At 40.1% G+C, this 23,606-nt stretch overlaps 3 protein-coding genes across 6 annotated transcripts in view; 2 read left to right on the top strand and 1 right to left on the bottom strand.

Moving 5' to 3' along the window:
• Nucleotides 1–233: 233 nt before the first annotated feature.
• On the top strand, nucleotides 234–6,082 carry LOC144213455 (uncharacterized). 2 transcript variants are annotated; one of them, XM_077741927.1, is made up of 2 exons: nucleotides 234–790; nucleotides 2,185–6,082. In XM_077741927.1, exons 1-2 carry the CDS (start codon nucleotides 742–744, stop codon nucleotides 3,591–3,593), a joined length of 1,458 nt encoding a protein of 485 aa, XP_077598053.1. In that variant the 5' UTR covers nucleotides 234–741; the 3' UTR covers nucleotides 3,594–6,082. The 2 variants fall into 2 exon arrangements, with proteins under 2 accessions (XP_077598053.1, XP_077598055.1); XM_077741929.1 differs by lacking the exon at nucleotides 234–790 and adding an exon at nucleotides 1,964–2,091.
• Nucleotides 6,083–11,899: 5,817 nt separating this feature from the next.
• On the bottom strand, nucleotides 11,900–19,064 carry LOC144213448 (uncharacterized). Its single transcript, XM_077741918.1, has 2 exons — nucleotides 18,481–19,064; nucleotides 11,900–16,278 (listed from the first exon to the last, which is right to left on the bottom strand). Exons 1-2 carry the CDS (start codon nucleotides 18,608–18,610, stop codon nucleotides 14,615–14,617), a joined length of 1,794 nt encoding a protein of 597 aa, XP_077598044.1. The 5' UTR covers nucleotides 18,611–19,064; the 3' UTR covers nucleotides 11,900–14,614.
• A 3,436-nt stretch (nucleotides 19,065–22,500) lies between these two features.
• The window catches only part of LOC144213460 (uncharacterized), an 11,169-nt gene continuing 10,063 nt past the window's right edge, over nucleotides 22,501–23,606 (top strand). The window contains exons 1-3 of one of the 3 annotated variants that reach the window (XR_013329974.1): nucleotides 22,625–22,651; nucleotides 22,804–22,926; nucleotides 23,413–23,558. Coding sequence is in view for 1 of the 3 variants with exons in the window: in XM_077741941.1 (XP_077598067.1) it covers nucleotides 22,603–22,651; nucleotides 22,804–22,926 (172 nt within the window). In the remaining 2 variants the exon portion in view is untranslated. Of the gene's footprint in view, nucleotides 22,927–23,412; nucleotides 23,559–23,606 lie in introns of all 3 variants that reach the window. The other 2 variants (XM_077741941.1, XR_013329973.1) reach the window with 2 other exon arrangements.

Genomic DNA, 23,606 nt, shown 5'->3' with positions numbered 1-23,606 from the left:
CTTTAATGTTAATAAGGATAAAATGTTGTACTTATAACAATTTTATAAAATGATTTTATTTATAGTCACGGTGGGAAGTGGGGGGGGGGGGGGGGGGCGAAAAGTTTTCTTCTTTCAAGGGGGGACCTAACAGAAAATAATTGAGAAGCACTGCCTTATACTTAACACCTTGGCGAAAACGACACATTTTTTGTATCAGTCACGTGATTCTTTCTTAAAGCAATACACACAACAATACGGGCTTTCTCTCTTGAGCTATAGGCACGGTGCTGACGCACCAGCGTCGCTCGTTCCATCCCTATTTATCAGCAAAACCTACCTTAGTTTAGCCCAGCTAGCAGCTATCAAAGAAAAAAGTAGTTGACTAGCTTGTTTATACTTTAGCTTAATTTGGCTAGCAGCTATCAAAGGAGCAAGTCGTCGAAGAGCTTGTTTATGCTTTAGCTTAGCTAGCAGCTATCAAAGGAACAAGTCGACTAAGAACTCGTTGTAGGTTTCCTGGCTATTTTAGCTCAGCATAGCTAGCAGCTCTCAAATAAATAAATCGTCGAAGTGTTTATGCTTTAGCTTAGCTAGCAGCTATCAAAGAAAATGGTCGACGAATAATTCGTTGTAGGTTCCCTGGCTATTTTAGCTCAGCATAGCTAGCAGCTATCAAAGCCGCCACCCTCATCAGAATTCATGTAGGGAAATGTCGGCAAGAACACAACGGCCAAATCAGGAGCATCCAACTCACGAGCAATGGGCAGTTCGCAACATAACGCACGAGAAAAAAATCTTCATAGACTAGGTGGGTTCACCTTTTATGTTCATATATTGCCTTAAAGGTATTCTATTGACATGACACTATAGTAGCGTACGTACATTTTCATGAATTCGCACTAGCACCACTCAAAGACGTAATAAATTCAATTTCTATTTAAATGTAACCACTCTAGGAGGGAAATAATGACTCTCCGCGCGTGTTAATACTTAACAACGGCATTAAACAGTAGCTTTCATTTTATTTTATCCTTATTACAAACAAACAATGTATTTTTCAAATTAGGAAAAACGCGAAATCCCCCCGACGCGTTCAAGAGTCATTCCTGCTACTCTCCCTCCATTTTTGGCTACATGCTCTAAATGGAAAATTTAAAAAATAGAGATGTAGATGCACTAAACAACAAGAGCACCGTTCAAACAACGGGGTCAAAGTTGCGGCCCGAGGGCCAAATCTGGCCCACTGCCACGCTGTGGTATAGCCTGCAAAAGTACTTAATATTTAATGCTAAAATTCAAATGCAGCTTATAAATAAATAGAATATGAACTATCCTCAGGGATCATCACTACATCACTCCGCACAGACATAGAGGTTTCGTCCTCCAAGGCTACCAGTCCCATCAGGTCACTGAAAAAATGCAACGCTCCACTCAGTGCTCGCAGAGACGTTGCAAAGAGGTATAGTTGCGACCAGAGATTTTACACAAGGAGTTGCGGGGGAGAGAGCCAACGAGAAGTAATATACTATACTGCTCGAATTAGCGATCATTCCGACATTCGCGCTGGGTGATTGAAAAAAAACACGAATTCACCGCTCCGCCCAGTGCTTGTAGATATCTGTTATACACGAACGAGATGTGGCAAAAAAGACAGTGCGCTACAATGATAAACAGCCTATCATGTATTGGCCACCTGGCTTTCTTGCATCTTTAAATTTTTCTCGTATCTAGAGATAATAATTTGCTCGAAATGTTCCCCCTATCTCGAGCTGCTCGTATGTAGAAGTACTCGTATGTAGAGGTACTACTGTACCTCTATTTCAATCTCATTTATCCTCCAAATATTAATATACCTGCTACTAAATAAAAAAAAATGCTTTTTTTAATGCCTCCCCTTCGGCAAAAGCATTTTAACTAAATTAAAATCTAAAACATAAAAGAATGTTTACGATGAAAATGCTCTCAAAAATATTTGACTAATTTTAAGGTGCTACATCACTAGTGAAGAAACTTTTTGACCAACAGTGCCATACTTTGAAAAAGGCACCTATAAACAGTTTTCAACTCATTTTGCTGTTGACAAGAATACTACATTGTGACCAAATGAATGTATGGCGCCCTCTTCAGTTTTGATTCATTTCTGTGAACCTGAAATTCAGTTATTTTATAATTAGAAAATGGGTCATCTTTGTGTCTTTGCAGGTTTGAGAAATGATCTTGGTGCTGATGGGCAGGAGTCTGTTGACCATGAAGGGGAAGTTGGGCTCCCCCAAATTAAAGAGGAGGAGCCAGAGTTCCGTCAACAACAAATGGGAGACGGGCAGTTTCTAATCAAAAAGGAGGAAGATCATTTCACCTGGTCAGCAGGTGAGTCCGTGAAAAGGGATGATCTGGGCATGACCAGCGAAGGGACTGCAAGCGCCTCAGCATGGCCCCAAATTAAAGAGGAGGAGCCAGAGTTCTCTCAACAGTGCAAAAGAGAAGAGCAACCTCCAATCAAAAAGGAGGAGCAAAATGTTACCGGGTCAACTAGTGAGCCTTTCAAAGATTACTTAAATCTTCACACAAGAACTCACACTGGTGAAAAAACATTTTTGTGTTCAGTTTGTGGTCAGATATTTACACGGAAAGATCACTTAAATCTTCACACAAGGACCCACACAGGTGAAAAGCCATTTTCTTGTTCAGTTTGCGGTCAGATATTTCCACGGAAGGGACACTTAAAAAGACACACAAGAACCCACACTGGTGTAAAACGATTTTCGTGTGCAGTTTGTGGTCAAACATTCACACACAAGGGAAGCTTAATTAGGCATGCAAGAACACACACGGGTGAAAAGCCATTCTCGTGTTTAGTTTGCAGTAAAGCCTTTTCTCAAAAGCAAGATTTACAAAAACACACAAGAACCCACACTGGTGAAAAACCATTTCCGTGTTCAGTTTGTGGTAAAGCATTTTCTCAAAAGCTAGATTTAAAAAAACACACAAGAATCCACACAGGTGAAAAACCATTTCCGTGCTCAGTTTGTGGTAAAACATTTACAATAAAGGGAACGTTAACGAACCACATAAGAGTCCACACTGGTGAAAAACCCTTTTCGTGCACAGTTTGTGGTCAGACATTCACACAAAAGGGAATCTTAATTAGACATGCTAGAACACACACAGGTGAAAAGCCATTTTTGTGTTCAGTTTGTGGTAAAACATTTACACACAAGGAAAGCTTAATTGGTCATGCAAGAACACACACAGGTGAAAAGCCATTCTTGTGTTCAGTTTGCGGTAAAGCCTATTCTAGAAAGCAAGATTTAAGAAAACACACAAGAATCCACACGGGTGAAAAGCCATTCTCGTGTTCAGTTTGTGGTAAAGCCTTTTCTCAAAAGCAAGATTTAAGAAAACACACAAGAATCCACACAGGTGAAAAAACATTTTTGTGCTCAGTTTGTGGTAAAACATTTCATAATAAGGGAATTTTAACAAACCACATAAGAGTCCATACTGGTGAAAAACCATTTTCATGCTCAGTTTGTGGTCAAGCATTCAAATGGAAGGGAAACTTAATTAGTCACACAAGAACTCACACTGGCGAAAAACCATTTTCGTGCTAGTTTGTGGTAAAACATTGACAAATAAGGACAATTTAAAAAGACAAGAACCCACACTGGAGAACAACGTTTTCCTGCTCAGTCTGTGGCCACAGATTCGCTCCAACAGCCCAATTTAAAAGCTACACTTCAAAAACCTTTTCCTGGCGCAGTTAATGTTCCAACATTCTCACAGAAGGGAATCTGAAAAGAAGACTTAAAAATCTGCTGTGGCAAAAAGCAGTTTCTTCGCTCAATTTGTGGTTCACCACAATGGTTAAAAATACTTAATACATAATACGAAGTTTGTTGCCAAGGATTTATAGTGTTCCCTCGGTTATCGCGGTTAATGGGGACCGGGACCACCCGCGATAAGTAAATTTCCGTGAAGTAGGGAATCCCCTACAAAAATGCTTCATTTAAATTTAATTGGATTTTTTTATTTTTTATTTTTACCCCCCTCCCCTCCTGTATACAGTACACCATATGGAATATGGGTAGAGTGAAATTCATGTTATAACAAAAAAACTGTAAAATATGTTGTCTCAATGTAATATATTTATTTTATTTTTTAATTTTTTCCAAAAAAAATCCGCGAAGCTCTGAGTACGCGGTGGCTGGACCGCGAAGTAGCGAGGGAACACTGTATTCACAAGACTTCAAAGACACAAATGTGTGTATGTTAACTGTTAATTGGCAAAATGACGAGAACCCCTCGTGTTATTTTTGAATCATGTTGATAAAATTAGTCTGGTGTGGATTTGTCTGTTTGAAAAAGAGAAGAACAAGTCAAATGTTGTTTTATTTCATTTTATCTTCAGAGTTTTCTATTATCTTTTTAAACTACATTCTTTTCCTTTTTTGACTGACTTTGGGTTCATTTTGGAGTAGTTCTTTTTGCTTTTTTATTAATCCAAACTTATTTGATTTGTATGTAAATAGACCTAGCAGTCGGTATATGAAGTCAAATTAAATGTTATTTTATTTTAATGTTGAACAAACAGATATTACTCAATATTCTTAGGTATAATCATTTGTATGAAAAAAAATATTGATGGCTTGAAACCTATTGTTGTGATTGTCCATTGCTTTCACCTGTGGTCGCCTCCCCTGTGTGTCACCCAGCTGTTTTCCATGTCTTGTTAACCCATGCCTTACTGTCCTGTGGCTTTTCATTCATTTAAAAAAAAGAGTGATTTTTCATTTTGGGCTCATGTTTTCAGTTTGCATTTTGGATGTGACTGGATATCCGGTTCCATAACAAGGATGGCTTGACTGGTTCCTCTCAGGCTCATGGACAAGGCTCATGGACACAGACTCTTTTGAAATCCCTAGTACCATTCATAACTGTAATTGCTCTCATGCTTGTTATCCTAACCTGTTGTTTACCCTGCTTCTCAGCTTTGATCAAATGTACCATGAGTGTTGAAACCCAGCGAATGCTAACTCGTATATGCAACAATTCACACCCCAATCTGACCCTGATGTTGCGTTACTGTCTGACACAGATTAACATGTCTTTCCTGTTCTGAGACACCAGACCAGACCATGAGGAGGTCGTCCCAAGCGGGAGGTCAGGGGTGCAATTTTCACTTAACTGCGTGAGGGTTTTCGCCCCCGTTCTGGTCGGTCTAAACTCCAGCTCGTAGCAGTTTGTGAAGAATTTTGTTCATAAGTAGTGCCGCTAACAAACAAGTTCTAATGTTTTATACTCACAACAGGAGGGAATTGTAAGATAACATTAAGATTAAATGATAGTCGCTTGGCAATTGCTTGTTCATATTGTATCCGTTTTTGTAAGTATAGAAACATCGTTGTCATAAGAAACTTGCCCTGAGTTTGGTCATCGTCATGGAGACCTGCCACTGATTAATCAGACTTTGCTCAGTTTTAACATTGTCATAGAAACCACACTATGCCCTGTTTTCCTATATAAAGACGGACCCACTGTTCATTAGCGAGAGAGATTTGCGAGGACGACAGAGTGGAGTGGTTCACAACTGTTCGACCTTTGTCCTCCATCCTGCAGACTGGTAATAAAAAACCTATTTCCTATTAAATTGATCTCACTCTTTCTTAACCTGCTCCTAAAGTTATATTTCAGATCTATCTCACTTGTATATGTATGTATACATGTATATATGTGTATGTATGTATATTGGATAACTTTATTCATCCCGTATTCGGGAAATTACATTGTGGCAGGTAGCAAGAGGGTGATTAGACAGAATAAACAGCATCAATCATTAAAATCATCAAATCATTAAAACATAAAAGCCGCAAAACACAAAACGAACAAGAGTGGACAAAGCTACCGTGGCCGCCGGCTGCCGCTTAAACAGCGCCATTTGGTTGCGGTAACTGAATCGGACTCAAAAAGACATTGTAGAGTTGGACAAAAACTGGAACCCCACAGAACAGCAAAGCAAAAAGCACAAAGTACAAAGCAAATCAAAGTAAATGGAATCATCAAATCATTAAAACATAAAAGCCGCAAAACACAAAACGAACAAGAGTGGACAAAGCTACCGTGGCCGCCGGCTGCTGCTTAAACAGCGCCAATTTTGGTATATATGTGTATATGTGTATATTTGTGTGCATGTGTGTATGTGTATATACGTGTGTATGCGTGTATATGCCTGTATGTGTGTGTGTGTATATGTGTATTCGTGTATGCGTGTATATTCCTGTATGTGTGTATATGCGTATGTGTGCGCGCGTGTGCGTATGTGTGTATATATATGTATATGTATGGGATAGGTTAGGGTTTTGCTATGATATAGTTGTTTGCAGCATATTTTGATTATGGGGTCTTGCCAAAATATTTTGATATAGTTGGATATCAGAAGATGAATTAATTTATCTTATTAATGGTTGTCGTCTCTAAAAAGCATTATAATTGTACACAGGAAAAAGAGGTGACATTTCAAGATAAGAATGCTGCTTTCGCAGCGAGCATGAAGGTCACAGTTAGCGGCTGAGGGTGTGCATCCGTTTGAACATTTCATAATAAGAGCAAAACATGGTCTGGAAGGTATGCAGGGCTATGTGATTACTTTCACATTCATTTTTTGGGGTTTTAAACAGACATATATTTCAAGGTGATAGAAATACAGTTTAGTAAAAGTTTGATTTTGTAAAAGCTTTGTACTTGGGAATAGAGCAAAATAGCCATTTTTGAGCAATTTGTGGATTTCAAAGGGCTCGTAATTAAAGAAAATTAGCTTTTGGTGGATTTTTGAATGTTTTGTGGTCCATTATTAAACTGAAAATTGTAACTAGCAAATGCCTAGCAAAAGGTTGATTTCTCTAATTTAATTATTGTATTTTTATTGTGGTAACAGAGAGCTATAGGAACAAGCGTATGGGGTGATTTGCAAAGTATATCTTAGGTATTGAGTTATTTGGTTGTTAAAGATTACGGATTGGATAAGCATGGATCAATTGATACGACCAAATGACGTTGCTTTCTATTGCTTTAATGGCATACAAAGTAAGAGAACTTTAGCTTAAAATTTACTGCATTGCAATTATGGGGTGATTACACCTAAATAATACAGTGATAACAATTGGCAATAACAATCTTAGATAAGGGGGAAAGGAACAATTCTCCGAGTTCCAAAATCTGGCTGAAGAAACAGATTATGTTGGTCGCTTTGGGTTTTGACGAAATGCATTGGCGCATGAATTCTGGGATATTTGGGAGATTGGAATCCCATATCTACAACAAATTTGAGAGAAATTTGGAAATAGGCTCGATTTGGCACTGGATGCCCAAAATCTGGTGGGGCCTTTCATGGTATGAAACAAATGATGAGATTGTCTATGTGCAAAAATAGCATCTCCAAATTGTAAAATATCAACCTTTGAGTAACGCTTTAAGTAGATGGGTTGTTTCGGAATAACATGAAAAATGCAAAATTCAAATGGCATGTGAGATACATTGACGACTACTAAAACAAACTTTAGGTCAGGGGTGTCCAAACTTTTTGCAAAGAGGGCCAGATTTGGTAAGGTGAAAATGTGTGCGGGCCGACTTTTAGCCTGACATTCTTTGAACCATTAACATTAAATGCAAATTAACTTTTTGGGATTTTTTTTAATTACAAATGGCATACTTTTACTTTTACATTTTTTTTACATTTAGGTTTTTACCGAAATCACAAACCACAAAAAATTAAGAAAACTATCAAGGATATCTAAGTTCATGTGAAACATCACATATTATTCACTATTATATGCTCACTGTAGGAACAGTGCTGAAAACAAAACAATGATCACTGCATATTCAAACTGTGATTTTGACCATCACAAAAAAAATAATGAACTGAGATTTAAGAATTTATTCAACTCAGAGGACTTAACAAATATCTTGCCTGCACTAATGTGAAGGGTGATACTGGGATCTTGACTGCAGTATGTAGTCCAGGTCTTCATCGCACGCTAACGAGGAAAAAGTCAAACTCAGTTCCTTTTGCCTCTAAATGTCTCTTAATATCTAATGAAACGTCTTCAATTCTCTGTGCCACAGTATTACGAGCCAGGCAAATATTGGCAAACTCTTGCCTCTTCGCGGGACATATTTTCTCAACCATTTTCATTACACAGTCTTTAATAAATTCACCGTCACTGAAAGGTTTGCAGTGCTTTGCAATTAGCGTTGCCACTTCGTAGCTTGCCTTTGTGGCATTTTCATTTGACTCACGGGCTCTTGTGAAAAAGCTTTGCTGTGCCGTTAAAACAGCTTCCAGTTGCTTCACTTTTTCACCGCGTTCGTTCCCAGTTAGCTTGTCGTAGCTAGCATGTTTCGTCTGGTAGTGCCTCTTAATGTTGAATTCCTTGAAAACAGCCACAGTCTCTTGGCAAATTAGGCAGACACAGTTGTTTCGTATTTCAGGGAAAAAATACTCAAATTTCCACTCGTCCTGGAAGCGGCGGCCCTCGCGGTCAACTTTCCTTTTCTTGTTTACATGTTAGAAATGGGCTGGGCTGAAACAATGACGCAAGGGTCACGGCGGCCAGAGTGCGGCCACAGGGCTACTGCCATCTTCTGGTGAAGTGAAAAATAGCTTTTTGTACACATGTATTTTATACTGTGGTCAACAGTGCTGGCGGGCCGTGTATTATTGATTTCATGATAGAGGCCGTGGGCCGGTAAAAATTTGTCCACGGGCCTTAATTGGCCCGCGGGCCGGACTTTGGACATGCCTGCTTTAGGTGAAACTACTGCCACCAATTCTATGTACAAACGGCTAAACTGATAGCATTAACGGGGGTGTAACTTAATGCAAAACATGGAGGTCCCTTTTTTTTTTTACAAACGGTTAAAATACTAGAGTGGGGGTGTGTTTCAATGTGTCACAACTTTTCCATCAATACATTATTGGCAAACAGATAGTTAATCACAGCCACTCGCATGGCAGGCGATGAACGGCGGCACTTTAACTTCCAAAAACATTATCTATTTGTAGATATGTGGCACCAGAATCTAATACATTAATTACCTAGTTCGTTCTGGAATGAATATTGTTGATAGGGCAGCAAAAGGGGGTGGAGCTACCAAAAAGCCCCACTGGGAATGGTGGTTCACACCTGTGATGAAAATTTACAGCCCACTGATGTGTGCGTAAACAACCCAAATTTAAAGACTAGTGATTAGTGCATCAACCTTCCAGTTCTGAGATCTACTAATGCAGTGCTTCTCAATTATTTTCTGTTAGGCCCCCCCTAGCAAAAAGAAAACTATTCGCGCCCCCCCCCCCCCACTTCCCACCGTGACTATAAATAAAATCATTTTATAAAATTGTTATAAGTACAACATTTTATCCTTATTAACATTAAAGAAAAGGAAAAAAAGAAATAAATATAGTCAAACTTACAAAGAATAACTTTATTAAATCTTGTTTTAAGTCTGTAACAGAAAAAAAATTAATTGCATCAATGCCTGAAATAAAAAATAAATGAGAGCGCCACTGCCAGCTACTGTAGTGGATGCGCAATTACACTTTATACTAGTACGGCCAAATAAAATCCTGTTCCCCAGGGTTACACGCCCCAAGCGCCCCCCCCCCCCCAGGTATCGCACCGCACCCCCCCAGGGGGGCGCGCCCCAATATTTGAGAAGCACTGTAACTAATGAAAGCGGGGTGGATCCAGTCCTTCCAAAGTGGGGGATATTGCTGGTGTCCTCGAGAATTTGTGGGTTTTCTCCGGGTACTCCAGTTTACTCCCACCAAACGAAATTATGGATGGTAGACTGGTTGAACACTCTAAATTTCCCTAAGTATGAGTGTGAGCGTGGATGATGGTCTGTCTTTTGCGTTTTTGTTTGGCTGGCCACCAAAATATAAGCTATCAATAAAATATCGAGGTGGAAAAAGAATTGGGAAATTTGAAATTAATTTCTGAAATCGCCAATAAGCCTTTCAGGATGCCGCGGCAGATTGGTACAGACATTTTAACGAATATGCAGTTACAAAGCCACAATCAGAAATCAAAATATGGATTGACGAAGGGGCAAAATTGGAAAATGGGATTTATACAAGCATTGGGAGGCAGCCAATCCTACCCAAAAAAATAAATAAATAACTTGTTTAGGCGGGCTGCCATTTTGAGTCATGGGAAATCCCATGTCTCAACAGGGGGGGATGGTATCCTCGGTACAATGGCACTACAAAACTTATGGTTTTAATCTATATGCAAAAACATTTTTGCAAAGCATGTGTGACTTGTGCAAGGGGCTGTATGGCCAAAACACAGGCATTTCCAAAAAGCTACATATCCATTTCAAAAGATTCATATGGATTTTATTGAATTAAGTAAGAGTGAAGGGGAAAAATACTGCTTTGTGATTGTCAATGCCTTTTCAAATTGGGTTGAGATTTCCCCAACAAAAAACATAGACGCGTTAACTGTAGCCAAGGCTCTATGTAGGGATGTCATTCCACGATATGGAATCCCAGAAACCATCTATAGTGATAATGGCACTCATTTTGTGAATTCAAAGAATTGGCACTAGGTACCATATTTTGTTGCAAAATCATTGCGTCTACCATCCACAACCGGCGAGCCGTGTCGAACGGATGAATGGGAAATATAAAAAATAGACTAAAAAAATACATTGAAACAAAAAGGCCATGGACAAAATGTACTGATTTAGTAGAATGATATATTAGCTTCACAAATTCAAATGGATTAAACCCACCTGTTTGGTAGACCTTACAAATTGCTATTATTCACTACTCAATGGGAATTGGATGATGAGGGAAATCTAGCTGACAACATGAAATCTTTAGAAAAACATACCCAACTTAATTTACCAGAGGGAGAGTGTGTTTCTCAACAGGAAACAGACAGGGCGACGGTGATTCCTGGAGACTGGGTGCTGATACGCAGCATAAAAAAAAAGAAACATTGGAGCGACGCGAAGTGTGAGGGTCCATATCAAGTGTTGCTTACCACACCAACAGCTATCAGTATAGCTGAGAGGGAAACCTGGATCCACCTTTTCCACAGTAGGAAGGGTGACTAAATTGAAACGTTTCAAGAGGAAAACTCCCTAAACAAAGACAAAAAGTCATGTTAAAAACATTTATTGCCCTTGGGGCAATGGGATTAATGATTGAGATTCAATTCCTCACCACAGTAGCGCAGTTTTCTCCAGTTGGAGAGAAAGGAGGAAGCGTTTCAATTGAGGATACACCTTCTTGCTTGCAAGCGAGAACATTCCGACCTCGTCTCCGTACATGTGTACCTGTGTGTGTGTGTGTATATATATATATATATATATAGATATATATAGATATATATAGATATATATATATATATATATATATATATATATATATATATATATATATATATATATATATATATATATATATATATATATATATATATATATATATATATATATATATATATATATATATATATATATATATATATATATATATATATATATATATATATATATATATATATATATATATATATACATACATATACACATACATATATATACACATACATATACACATACATATATATACACATACATATATATACACATACATATATATACACACATATACATATACACATATATATACACACATATATATATACACATACATATATATACACATACATATATATACACACATATACATATACACATATATATACACACATATACATATACACATATATATATACACATACCCATGTACATGTATATTGTATCTAAAATAGTCCGGCCCACATGAAATCGAGTTGAATGGACAATCACAACGATAAGTTTCAAGCCATCAACATAAGAATATTGAATATTATCTGTTTGTATTGGATAACTTTATTCATCCCGTATTCGGGAAATTTCATTGTGACAGTAGCAGGAGGGGATGGGGGTGGGGTGATAGATACAAAAAAACACATAGTTCCAAGTTAAACAGTACAGTCGCAAAGGCCGCAGAACAACAAAGCAAAAGCACAAAGTACAAAGCATATCAAAGTAAATGGGATCATTAAGAATCACATCAAATCATTAGGACAGACAAGCAGCAAAAACACAAAACGAACGAGAGAGGATGGAGCTACCGCCACCGGCTGCCACTTAAACGGCGCCATCTTGGTTGCGGCATTCTGTTCAACATTAAAATAAAAAAATCATCACATTTGAATTCATATACCAACTGCCAGGTCTACTTACCATATTGTCACGACTATCAAGCGCACTTAAGTCTTAAACATTCTCTATATAAATAGACGGAGCACCTTGTGTATGCGCAGAGTTCCAAAGCCTGACTGAGAGCACTTCTGGCCGACACATTGGTTATATAGAGAAAAGGCAGACGTGGGTGAGGACAGGCATGCCGAAGTCTGCCAATGAGTAAAGGATGTGTATGTAATAAGACGCTAAAGCTACACACCTAGCAGGCACCAGTATATAGTGTGGGTATGTGCATCATTGCAAAACAACTTTGGTTTGGTTTCTGAGGACCCCGGAAAATGACAGAGACACGCTTATTAAGCTCAGTTCAAATTTCAAGCCATCAAATATGTAGAGGGACATGGAAATCGAGCAGCCGTGAGGGCTAAAGCTACACACCTAGCAGGCACCAGTATATAGTGTGGGTATGTGCATCATTGCAAAACAACTTTGGTTTGGTTTCTGAGGACCCCGGAAAATGACAGAGACACGCTTATTAAGCTCAGTTCAAATTTCAAGCCATCAAATATGTAGAGGGACATGGAAATCGAGCAGCCGTGAGGGAATTTAAGACCACCGAATCCATGGTTCGCAAATGGAGGAGGCGGGAGACCGAGCTTCGGCAAGTCAAGACGACGAAGCTGAGTTTCTGTGGAAACAAGGCGATGTGGCCCGACTTGGAAGATCAACTGGAACGGTGGATACTTGATCAAAGAGCAGTTGGGAGAAACATCTCCACAGTCACCATTCGACTGAAGGCAAATGTGCTAGCGGAAGAATTGAAAATTGAACATTTTCAAGGAAGTCTGTCTTGGTGCTTTTGCTTTATGAAACGACACTATCTATCCGTTAGAGCGAGGACAACCGTGGCGCAGCAACTTCCAGCGAACTACATTGAAAAGCCATCCATTTTCTGCACCTACTGCAGTAAGAAGATTACTGACCAACGTATAGACTAACCACATAACCAACATGGACGAGGTCCGGCTGACTACCGACATTCCGCTGAACCGCAATGTGGAGAAGGGGACCAGCACGGTAGCGATACGGAAAACAGGGCACGAGAAGTCCGCTTTTACTGTCGTTCTTGGTTGTCATATTAATGGAAAGACACTACCACCTATTGTGATTTTGAAGCGAAAGACACTGCCGTAAGAAAAGTTTCCAGCTGGCGTCATCGTGAAAGCAAACCAAAAGGGCTGGATGGACGATGAGAAAATGAGAGATTGGCTAAGTGAGGTCTATGTTAAGAAACCGAATGGCTTTTTCCAAGCCCCGCCATCAGTCTTGATTTGCGACTACATGCGTGCCCATCTCAGCAGCGGTGAAAAACCAAGTCAAGCAAATGAATCCTGTGCTTGCCGTCACTCCCGGAGGTTTAACTAAAGAACTCCAACCGTTGGACATCGGCATCATATGAGCGTTCAAAGTAAAGTTGCGAGCGGCATGGGAACATTGGATGATAGATAGCGAACACCGCTTTATGTTGACCGCGAGAGGCCACGCCGGGCTAGTTACTCCTTACTCCACTATTTTCAAATGGATTGTGGCACCTTGGACGAACGTGTCTGCTTGCACTGTTGTTTGAGCTTTTGCCAAAGCCGGCATCATTTCTGTGGAGGCACAAGGCAATGTGAGTGACTCTGACAACGACGAGAGGGAACCCAACGTTTTTGATGAATCATTTGTACAATTGATCAATTTGTACACAGAAAATGATGGATTTGTGTGTGCTGACTGATCAGAAAATGTGAGTACATTGTAAAATGGCTAAATAAATTACAACCAAACTCAGTTTTGCTTCCGTTGCCTTTCTAAAAACGTGTTTGTATGTTTAAGCTGGCATATGTTACGCCATGCCTGGGTCAATTAATAAATACAGTGCACCTTGTATGCGTCAAATACAGAAATAGCACACGTTAATGAGACTGTGCCTAAAAATACGGTGAGCCTCATAGTCGAGAAAATACGGAAGTTTAATGTAGTTTACAGAACTAATAGAAAATTTGGAAGATGAAATGAAATAAAACATTTTATTTGTTTTTCTCTTTTTCAAACAGACAAATTAACAGCAGACTAATTTTATCAACATAATTCAAATATTACGCGAGGGATTCTCGTCATTTTTGCCAATTGATAACACACACATTTGTGTCTATTCAGTATTATGAATAAATCCTGAGCAACAGAATTTGTATTATGTATTATTAAGTATTTTTAACAATTGGGGGTTATTATGGGTATTTTTTTTTTAGGTATTCTTGGGACGGATTGTTGAACCACAAATTGAGCAAAGAAAGGGCTTTTCGCCAATGCAGGTTGTTAAGTATTCTTTTCAGGTTCCCTTCTGTGAAAATGTTTGAAGATTAAATGTGCACGAAAAAAAATTCTCAGCAGTGTGGGTTCTCGTGTGGCTTTTTAAATGGTGCTTTAGTGAGAAAGCTTTACCACAAATCAAACACAAAAATGGTTTTTCACCAGTGTGGGTTCTTATGTGGGTTTTTACATTCTCCTGACGAGAAAAGGCTTGACCACAAACCGAGCAAAAAAATGGTTTTTCACCAGTGTGGGTTATTGAGTGGACTTTTAAATTTCCCTTCCGTGTAAATGCCTGACCACAAACCGAGCACGAAAAAGGTTTTTCACCAGTGTGGGTTCTTGTGTGGGTTGTTAAGCTATCCTTGTGTGTGAATGTTTGACCACAAATTGAGCAGGAAAATGGTTTTTCGCCAGTGTGGGTTCTTGTGTGTGTTTTTAAGCTTTCCTTGTGTGTGAATGTTTGGCTACAAAATGAGCACGAAAACGGTTTTTCACCCGTGTGAGATCTTGTGTGTATTTTTAAACTTCCTTTATCTGTGAATGCTTGACCACAAACCGAGCACAAAAAGGGTTTTTCACCAGTGTGGGTTCTCGTGTGGATTTTTAAGCTTACTTTGTGTGTGAATGTTTGACCACAAATGGAGCAGGAAAATGGTTTTTCACCAGTGTGGGTTCTTGTGTGCACTTTTAAGCTTCCCTTCTGTGTAAATGATTGACCACAAATTGAGCAGGCAAATGGCCTTTCACCTGTGTGCGTTCTTGTGTGAACAATTAAGCCTTCCTTGTGAGTGAATGTTTGACCACAAATTGTGCACAAAAATGGCTTTTCACCAGTGTGGGTTCTTGTGTGGGTTTTTAAATTTCCCTTTTGTGTGAATGCCTGACCACAAACTGTGCACAAAAATGGTTTTTCACCAGTGTGGCTTCTTATGTGTATTTTGAAAGCTTTTTTTTCTGTGAAGCGTCGGCTACAAAATGAGCACAAAAATATTTTTTTACTAGTGTGGGTTTTTGTGTGTGTTTTTAGGTGGTGCTTTTGAGAAAAGGCTTGACCACAAACAGAGCATGGAAAGGGTTTTTTGCCAGTGTGGCTCCTCATATGTGTTTTCAAAAAAGACGTTTTCCCAAAAGTTTTCCCACACTGAAAGCATTTGCATAGTTTGTCGCCACTGGGATTTTTCTTAACGTCTTCATCGTCATCGTCAAAAAGCAAGTCATCGCTATCTGATAAAGGAGCAATTAAATTTTCTGCTTGCCATCCTTCTATTGAGCCGCTGCCATGCGGAGGCTCTGCCCCTCCGCTGACCCCACTCAGATCATCTTCATTCTTGAAAGGTTCACCAGTTGACCATTTGACACATTCCTCATATTTGATTGGAGGTTGCTCCTCTATCATTTGGTGTTGAGGAAACTCTGGCTCCTCCTCTTTAATTAGGGGCCATGATGTGGTGGTGTTTGCAGGCTCCGCCCCTCTGCCGGCCAAGCCCAGAACATCTTCCTTCTTCCCGAACTCACCAAGTGAACAGGTGAAATGATCTTCCTCCCTTTTGATTGGAAGTTGCTCGTCTCCCACTTGTTGTTGAGGGAACTCTCGCTCCTCCTCTTTGATTTGGGGGAGCTCAATTTTCTCTTTAAGGTCAACAGACTCCTGCCCATCAGCACCAAGATCATTTCTGAAACCTGCAAAGACACGAAGATAAATGATTAACCATTTTCCAATTATAAAACGACTGAATTTCTTATTCACAGAAATGAAGCCAAACCAAAAGGTGCGCCATACATTCAATTTGTCACAATGCAGTACTTTCTACTGTAGTATTCTCGTCAACAGCAACATGAGTTTATAGTAGCATTTTTATACTATTGGTCAGAAAAAAATCTTCACTAGTGATGTAGCTCCTCAAATCTTTTTTGGAGCCTTTTCATTGTAAACATTCATTTATGTTTTAGATTTGAATTTAGTTAAAATGCTTTCGCCAAAGGGGAGGCATTAAAAAAGCATTATCTTTGATTCAGTAGCAGGTCTATTATTATTTGGGGACTTAATTAGATTGAAATAGAGGTATAGTCTGATTCACACATCTAATAATATTTTTTTTCATGTTAAATGGAAACTTCTTTTTTAATTACATTCAATATTAAAGTGTAACACCGAAAATATTTGTATATATTTATTTTTAGATTTTACAATATGCGTTTTGACCTAAAACACCAAAAGAAATAAAAATGCAATTATTGATTTAAAAAGGGGAAAATCAGGCAAGATAATATACATCGAAAATCTTCATTTAAATTTGATCCTAAAACAGAAAGTTGGCACTCATGATCTACTTACTCGGGCCGGACAAAACGATGTGGCGGGCCAGATTTGGCCCTCAGGCCGCCACTTTGACACCAGTGATGTAGCCAAAAATGGAGGGCGAGTAGCAGGAATTACTCTTGAACGCCTCTGGGGGCGCTTGCGCTTTGCGTCTTCAAGAAAAATACAGTACGACATTCTTGTCTTACGACGAACATTTCTATCTAATAATTCGCCCGACATACGATCAAAATTTTGTGATGCGACCAAGCCAGGTGGCCATAGCACTGTCTTTTTTGCATCTCTTTCGTGTATAAAATATTTCTACGACCACTGGGCGGACTTTGCATTTGCCTGCGTTGGGTACATTTACAGGTAAACAATATTACTATGGATCTGCAGAGTTCTGCAAAGAAAAAGGCGTTCACCATGGACAAGAAATGCGAAATAATTGAAAAATATGAGTGGGGTACGTGTTACTGAGCTCGTTAAGCAATACGAGAGGAATATGTCAACCATTTCCACCAGCCTTAAGCAGAAGGACGCATCAAGACATTTGCCTTGATTATCGCCAAGGAAAGTTACATCCCCCAGCAAGTTTTCAACTGCGATGAAATTGGTCTTTTTGGGGAAAAAGATGCCCAGGCGGACATTCATCATGGCAAAGGAGAAGGCATTACCGGGACACAAACCCATGAAGAACCGCTTTACACTAGCGTTGTGTTCTAATGCGAGCGGTGACTGTAAAATGAATCCGCTACTAGTGGACGATGCGAAGGACACTTCAAGGCCTTCAAGAGACCGACAAGTGATGTCATTTCAATGGGGAGGCAAGTTCCTAATAACGCGAGATGCGTTCGTTTTGAAGACTTCCGGGTGGGGTCAACCCGTAGAACTAAGGTAAAAAAAAAAAAAGATTAAAGCAAAATTAGAATTCACTTTTGTGTTGATTTACCTTAAAAGTTGAGTGTCTGTATATAGTTATCCAAATTAATTTCAATTTGTTTGTTCGTTTACGACTGCGTTGTTGCCCGAACAGCCCCCACCTCCGTGTGTCATTGTCTCTCCCCTCCGTCAAATGCATATAATTTTACATCTATTTCACACATTTTATTCCTATTAAACCACTCGTTATTTATTACTATTTCAAATTATGGCAAAATAGAAGAAATAAAACCTATTTTCCAATCCAATATCCTGTTTTTGGTGTTTTTTCAGAGGGTTGGAACGAATTAATTTGTTTTCAATTTATTTCAATGAGAAAGGTCCGCTTGAGTTACAATATGCTGGTCATACATCAGTCTCGGAACGGATTACGATCGTAAATCGAGGTAACACTGTATTGTTTGTGATTAGGATACAATAAAAGGAAAGCTCCTGTTTTCTCCCGTTGTTAAGTATTAACAGGCGTTAAGACTCATTCTTTCCCTCTTTGAGGCGTCACATTTAAATAGAAACAGAATTTATCGCGTATTTCTTCGAATGGTGCTAGTGCGAATTCTTGAAAAGGTACATACACTACTATAGTGTCGTGTCAATAGAACACCTTAAACGGAATATATGGAAATGAAAAGTTAACCGACCTTCTAGTCTATGAAGAACAACTTTATCGTGGGTTATGTTGCAAGCTGTTGATTGCTCGTAGGTTGAATTCTCCTGTTTGACCTCAAAAAGTTTCCCCTGGAGCTTTGGCCTTTGTGCGCTTGCCGACATTTCCACACGTGAATTCTCGTGATGGCGGCGGAGTTGATAGCTGAGTTGCTATGTTGAGCTAAAATAGCCAGGAAACCTACAACGAGTTCTTCGTCGACTTGTTCCTTTGATAGGTGTTAGCTAAGATAAGCTAAAGCATAAACAAGCACTTCGACCAATTGTTTATTTTATAGCTTCTAGCTATGCTGAGCTAAAATTGCCAGGAAACCTACGAGTTCTTCGTCGACCCTTTCTTGATAGCAGCTAGCTAAGCTAAAGCATAAACACGCTCTTCGACGACTTGTTCCTTTGATTGCTGCTAGCTAAATTAATTTAAAGTATAAACAAGCCATTTGACGATTTGTTTCTTTAATAGCTGCTAACTAGGCTAAGCTAAAGCAGGTTTTGCTGATAAATAGTGATAGAACGATCGGCACTGGTGCGTCAGCACTGCGCCGATAGCTCAAGAGAGAAAGCTCGTATTGTTGTGTATTGCTTTGAGAAAGAACCACGTGACTGATACAGAAAATGCATCGTTTGGCCAAAGTGTTTATTATAAGGAAATAAACTTTATCAAAGTGTCGTGAGTCTGTTGGATGTACCTTTACGTAATTATTGATAATTCTAAAGAGTTTCCCCCAGTGTAGATTTTTTTGGATCCTATCATGAACAATTTTTGTTCTGCGCATGCGCCTTATGGGTCCCTTCCTTTTTTTAGCCGCGTTTTATGCTCAATTTAGTTTTCAATTTCAATCAAACCTTCGCAATAATTTTTGCTAAAACCATATGTCATACCATTTGATGAATATGTATTTGCTATGTCACACTCGCCTGCATTTATAAAGCGAATGTCATCGAAAGAAGTGAGGCTTAGTGTGTGGGTGCGTGTGTATTTTATTTATTTTTTGGATTGGATTGGATTGGATTGGATAACTTTATTCATCCCGTAATCGGGAAATTTCTTTGTTGCAATAGGAAGAGGGTGAGGATGCAGGAATAGAAAAGGCATTATACACAAATGGGTGCTTAATAGTAAGTTAATAAATAAATACATGAATAAATATATAAATAGGTAACTGTGTTGGTGAGATATATATATACATACACATACATATATATACAAGCACATCTACACTGTATCCGAAATTCGGGAGGTCCTAACCCACAGCCTTTTTTGAGTTAAAGAGCCTGACGGCTGATGGGAGGAAGGATCTGCGGAAGCGCTCCTTCCTGCAATGAGGGTGTAGCAGTCTATTGCTGAAAGAGCTTTGAAGGGACTCCACAGACTCATGCAGGGGGTGGGAGGTGCTGTCCATGATGGACCTCATCCTGGTCAGCATCCTCCGCTCTCCCACTTCCTCCACAGAGTCCAAAGGACAGCCCAGAACAGAGCTGGCCCTCCTGATCAGCTTGTTCAGCCTGTTCCTGTCCCTCTCCGTGCTCCCACTTCCCCAACAGACCACTGCATAAAACACAGTAGATGCCACCACAGTGTCATAGAAGGTCCTCAACAGTGACCTGCACACACCAAAGGACCGTAGGCTCCTCAACAGGTAGAGGCGGCTCTGGCCCCTTCTGTACAGGGCATCTATGTTTGTGGACCAGTCTAGTCTACTGTTGAGGTGAACACCCAGATACTTCAAGTTGTCCACGATTTCAATGTCTTTACCCTGGATGTTCACCTGAGTGGTCTGTTGAGGTGTCCTCCGAAAGTCAACGACCATTTCCTTTGTCTTACTGGTGTTGATGTGCAGGTGGTTTTGCCTACACCAGTCGACAAAGGCTGTGATGACTCCCCTGTACTCCAGGTCGTTCCCGTCAGTCACTCGTCCAACAATGGCGGTGTCGTCGGAGAATTTCTGGAGGTGGCAGGTGTCTGTATTATGTTTAAAGTCTGACGTGTAGAGGGAGAAGAGGAGTGGGGAAAGCACTGTGCCTTGTGGGGCCCCCGTGCTGCAAGTTACCACATCAGACGTACAGTCCTGGAGTCTCACATATTGTGGTCTGTTGGTGAGGAAGTCGATGATCCATGCAGCTAGGTGGTTCCTTACTCCAGCCACCTCCAGTTTCCCTCTCAGAAGGACCGGCTGAATGGTGTTGAATGCGCTGGAGAGGTCAAAAAACATCATTCTCACCGTGCTTCCCGAGTTCTCCAGGTGTGAAAGAGACCTGTGCATCAGGTAGGTGGTAGCATCTTCCACACCAATGCCTGGACGATAGGCGAACTGCAGAGGGTCCAGCTCTGCATTCATCAGGGGGCTCAGGTGGTTGAGGATGATCCTCTCCAGTGTCTTGATCAGGTGAGAGGTTAGTGCTACCGGCCTGAAGTGGTTTGGCTCCCTGGCGTTCGCAGTCTTTGGGACTGGGACCACGCAGGAAGTTTTCCACAAGGTTGGGACCTTCTGCAGACTGAGGCTGAGGTTGAAAATATGCAGAATCACTGTGCCAAGCTGATCCGCACACTCTCTCAGTAGTCTGGAGCTGAGGCCGTCCGGACCGGTAGCCTTCCTTGCCTCGATCTTCTTTAGTTGTTTTGTCACCTGATCGACAGTGATGCAGAGACCGGTGGAAGAGGGGGAGGAAGAGGGGGAGGAAGAGGAGAACGAGGGGGTAGAGTTGCTTCTGGTCTGGGGGGTCAGGGGAGCAGGGGCAGGGCTGAATCTGTTAAAGAACTGATTCAGTTCGTTGGCCCACTCCCCGTCTCCGGACTCCGGGCCTCTCCCACTGTTGCCTCCATGGCCCGAGATGGTCCTCAAGCTCCTCCAGACCTCTTTGGTGTTGCCTCTTTGGAGTTGCTTCTCTAGCCTCCTCCTGTAGCTGGTCTTTCCCCTCCTTATCTCTCTCTTCAGCTCCTTCTGGACCGTTTTGAGACTCTCCTTCTCCCCAGACCTAAAAGCCCTCTTCTTCTTGTTCAGGAGGGCCCTTAGATCCCTGGTGACCCACGGCTTATTGTTGGAGTAACAACGGACCTTCTTGGAGGGTACGATGTTCTCCACACAGAAGTTGATGTAATCTGTGATGCAGTGGGTCAAACTGTCGATGTCTTCCCCATGTGGTTTGCACAGCACCTCCCAGTCGGTTGTCTCAAAACAGTCCCTCAGTACCATGCTGGTCTCCTCGGTCCATCTTTGTATGATCCTCGTGGTAGGTTTTATTTTCCTCACCATAGGGATGTAGGTGGGGATCAGATGGACCAGGTTGTGGTCTGAGCGGCCCAGCGGCCTTTTTCCAATGTTTTAACTTTTTTTCTTTGTAAGGGAAGATGTCTTTTAATCATCTCATTTCAAAAGGAAACAAAATGTTTTTATGTTCAAAATTAAAGTGGAAAACAGAAAATATTTTATACTGTAATTATTACATTTTACAAAATACTTATTGAACTAAAACACGAAGAGAAAAAAATAAGTGTAAAAATTGCAAATATTCGTTAAAAATGGGAAAATCAAGAAATATAATTTACATCTATAGGTTGGTCCGGGTTAAGGAAATAATATACATAAAAGGGAAAACAAACTTTTCCTTTTGGCTTTAAAACACCTTTGAGAATTTGCTAATGTTCTGATATAATTTCTTTAAAATGCGCTTTTTCGATAACTTGTGATTGACAGTGTCTTAATTATTGTGTACAATGTCCACGAGTACTGAAATTAAAATAAAACAGATTTTCTCCTGACCACGAGAAAGCCTAAAGGTACCTAAATAAGACACGAATTTACGCGAGTTCAAACATTTTCAATGAAGAACTACTTCTCCCGTGATGCCAATTGGCGAAACAGCAACAGCACCATTATCATGGACGTTTTTTCTGCGCATACGCGTTTTGCGTCGGTTCCTTTTAAGACGCAATCTGCAAGTGATTTATGTTTAATTTAATTTTCAATTTAGTTCAAACCTGACCCAACATTTTTGCTCAAACCATATGTCAGACCATTTTAAAAATATTTATTTCCCATGTCCGACTATTTTGCATTTATCAGCGAATGCTATCAAAGGAAGTGACGCTATAACCGCGCATGCGCAACATTCATCACCTAACACAACCTTGGTTCGCCGACTTGTCTGGTATTAGCTACTTTACGGCCTTAAATATTAATCAAAATTTCCAGACCCCGTTGAAGCTTTACGACCTACTTTCAATTAGCCTGCTAGCATGTAACGAAGGAACAAGTCTTCAAGTCAAAAACTTTTAAGCTTTGTGCCCTTTCTTATTTTAGATAGCAGCTATCAACAAAGGCGCCGCCATCATCAGAATCCACGTGTGGTGGAAATGGCCACAGGAGCAAAACGGCCAAAGTTCCAGGAGGAACTTTTTGACCTCACAGGATATAGACCAGAAGGTGGGTTGACTTTTTATTTCCATTAATTACCTAAATGTTTAAGGGAGAGGGCTTAACGATGTTCGATTGACGTAAAATAATAGCGTTCGTACTTTGTCATAAATTCGCACTAGCGCCATTCGAAGAAAGACGTAATAAAACTATTTCTATTTTAACGTGACCACTCTAGGACATAAAGAATGGGTCTCAACGTGTTTATACTTGATCAATGGCCAAAAAAACCTAGCTTTCCTTTTATTGTATCCTTATCACAAACAAATTATTTTTTGTTATTATGCAACTCGCTAGCGCCCCCCATAGGCAGTGAGGAGCTATTGCTGCTACTCGCCCTTCATTTTTGGCTACATGCTTAAGTAACACAAGTGGGTGGGGGATGCGTGCGTATGTATGTAAATATACATACATGTATATAAGCACAAATATATATACACACACAGTACATGCATGTATATTGTAGGTCTTAAAAAAGCCATTTTTTGGTTAAAGAGCCTGACAGCTGATCAGAGGAAGGATCTGCAGAAGTGGTCCTTCCTGCAATGAGGGTGCAGCAGTCCATTGCTGAGAGAGCTTCGAAGGGATTCCACAGACTCGTGCAGGGGTCGGAGGTGCTGTCCACGATAGACATCATCCTGGTCAGCATTCTATGCTCTCCCATTTCCTCCACAGAGCTAAATTAACTC

Source organism: Stigmatopora nigra, chromosome 20 (assembly GCF_051989575.1).
Source record: "Stigmatopora nigra isolate UIUO_SnigA chromosome 20, RoL_Snig_1.1, whole genome shotgun sequence".
In the NCBI taxonomy this organism is placed as follows: Eukaryota; Metazoa; Chordata; class Actinopteri; order Syngnathiformes; family Syngnathidae; genus Stigmatopora; species Stigmatopora nigra.
This window is presented reverse-complemented; position numbering and strand designations above follow the sequence as displayed.

What these genes read in the sequence shown, in the direction of transcription:
- LOC144213455 (XM_077741927.1), top strand. Translation starts at nt 742, where the DNA reads ATGGGCAGTTCGCAACATAACGCACGAGAAAAAAATCTTCATAGACTA. An exon ending in AAAAAATCTTCATAGACTAG is followed by an intron (nt 791 to 2,184) that starts GTGGGTTCACCT and finishes GTGTCTTTGCAG; the next exon opens with GTTTGAGAAATGATCTTGGT.
- LOC144213448 (XM_077741918.1), bottom strand. Translation starts at nt 18,610, where the DNA reads ATGTCGGCAAGCGCACAAAGGCCAAAGCTCCAGGGGAAACTTTTTGAG. An exon ending in TGTTCTTCATAGACTAGAAG is followed by an intron (nt 16,279 to 18,480) that starts GTCGGTTAACTT and finishes GTGTCTTTGCAG; the next exon opens with GTTTCAGAAATGATCTTGGT.